The sequence below is a fragment of the Aegilops tauschii genome, chromosome 6 (genome assembly GCF_002575655.3).
Source record: "Aegilops tauschii subsp. strangulata cultivar AL8/78 chromosome 6, Aet v6.0, whole genome shotgun sequence".
NCBI lineage: Eukaryota > Viridiplantae > Streptophyta > Magnoliopsida > Poales > Poaceae > Aegilops > Aegilops tauschii.
Window position 1 is genome coordinate 2,626,239 of NC_053040.3, and position 1,807 is coordinate 2,628,045.

Below are 1,807 nucleotides of genomic sequence, written 5' to 3' on the forward strand. Positions count from 1 at the left end.
TCACCGAGGCACACGCCTTTGGAAGTGCTCCGTCATGATCCACGCGATGGTTATGAGCTCTCCGCCGTGGCTGAGCTGCTTGGCATGGGACTCCCTGCTGCTTTTGATTGACGCAGCGACCAGCATACGCACCCATCCATCCAAGACGAGGTCCAACACTTTCTCCACTCCCACTGGAGTTTCGTGTCCGCCAAAGTTAGGCAGTATATGCCCAAACATGCGTCTGCTCTCATGGTCCATAGCAATTCTTGCACGCAAAGTCTGACCTCCTATCGCACGTTCCAGTTGCCGGGCAAACACGGTTCCATAGTCGCGCTTATCATACAAGAAGAAGGGTCCAGTCTTCTTCATGAAGGTCAGCCCATCCAGTATGCCTACAAACCCTGCCTTCCTTCCTTCAGGACCCGCTGCACTCCATATTTCCTCCAAATCATTGCTAGTCTTCTCGCACATGCTGCGGAGCTTAAGGGCTGGTAGCATGTCGTGGCGTGCCACGGCAAGAAACATCATGTAATTTGACAGGGCCTTGATGGCCTTGATGGTGTTCACACATTGGGGTTCTACCTTTGCTACTTGGAGATACGAGAGGAAAATGTTGGTGGCCATGTGCCATATAAAAACCACTTCCTGAAGTTCAATATTTTTACCATGTGCGGATTTCACATTGAACATCCCAGAGAGATCATCATTTTTCAGAATCAACTGCCATATCCGTTGAAACAACAACTTCTTCACATCACTCTGAATCACCAGGGTCCCCTTGTACTGATATCTCTTCCACCAATCATCAAGCTTTATCTTCTTTAACACTCTGATGCTTCTCTTTGCCATATCACGACAGCACACGTCAAACAAATTATACTGCCCGATGGATCCTGACCAACCTCTAGAGCATATCGGCCTACAGGCTGCTGCCTTGACAAGGCGACGAGAAGACTGAAGTCGCTTACAAAGCGTCGCACCCCATCCTCCTTTATTGTCCAGTAAATCACATGTCCATGTAGAAAATGCAGCCTTGACTAATGATACCATGTCCAGAAGCAGTGCACCACCAAACAAGATGTACGTGATGATAACATCTATTTTGGACTGTCCTTGTTTACCATAGAAATGAAACAACAAGAATGCAACAATAGTGGCGAGCGGTGAGATGACACGGAGAAAGTAGCCATACCAATGGTGAATCATGGTTGCCTTGGTGTAGAGGATGTCATACATGAGGGAGAGCTCCAACTCAACTACCTTGCCGATATGCTGCCCTTTCCAATTTTCAGAAACTTTACCTGAATCCTCGGAATAATCAGTCAGCGCAGCCATGCAAGTAGGGAGCACATGGTGAGCAAACAACAAAAGCTCTTCTTCATCTATATCTCTTGTACTATCCTTTGACCCAACCGGCACATCCCTAGAGGGTTGAGCCTTGATCGAGCTTCGGATGTTATCAAGAGTGGCGCGCTTGAGGGCCCATGTCCTCTCCAAGTACTTGAGGAAACCAACAATGAACATCAAGCTGGCTGCTACCACCATGGCTGGTTCATGGGTCATATGTTTATACAAGACATAACAAACCCCAACGGTTTGGACGCCAAGAGTTAGCAGGTGGCGTGGCCAGAGCTGGTTGTCCTCAAGGGCGTACGCAGTGATGTTGTCCTGGCTACCAAGATGTAGGAGGAGAAAGGGCGCCCAGAATGCCACGAGCTGATGCTCGGGTAACCAACCACTCATGGAAAGATGGCCAAGAGTGTATACGGCGGTGGAGTCGGCCATGAGATAGGCGAGCCAAAGGATCAGCCTCAGGAAGATCTGC

General features: G+C 49.0%; 1 protein-coding gene across 1 annotated transcript; it reads right to left on the minus strand.

Annotated features, from left to right (window-relative positions):
• LOC141025423 (uncharacterized) lies at window positions 1–1,527 on the minus strand. Its single transcript, XM_073500702.1, has one exon. The coding sequence runs from the start codon at window positions 1,525–1,527 to the stop codon at window positions 1–3; it is 1,527 nt and encodes a 508-aa protein (XP_073356803.1).
• Between the last annotated feature and the right edge of the window lie 280 nt (window positions 1,528–1,807).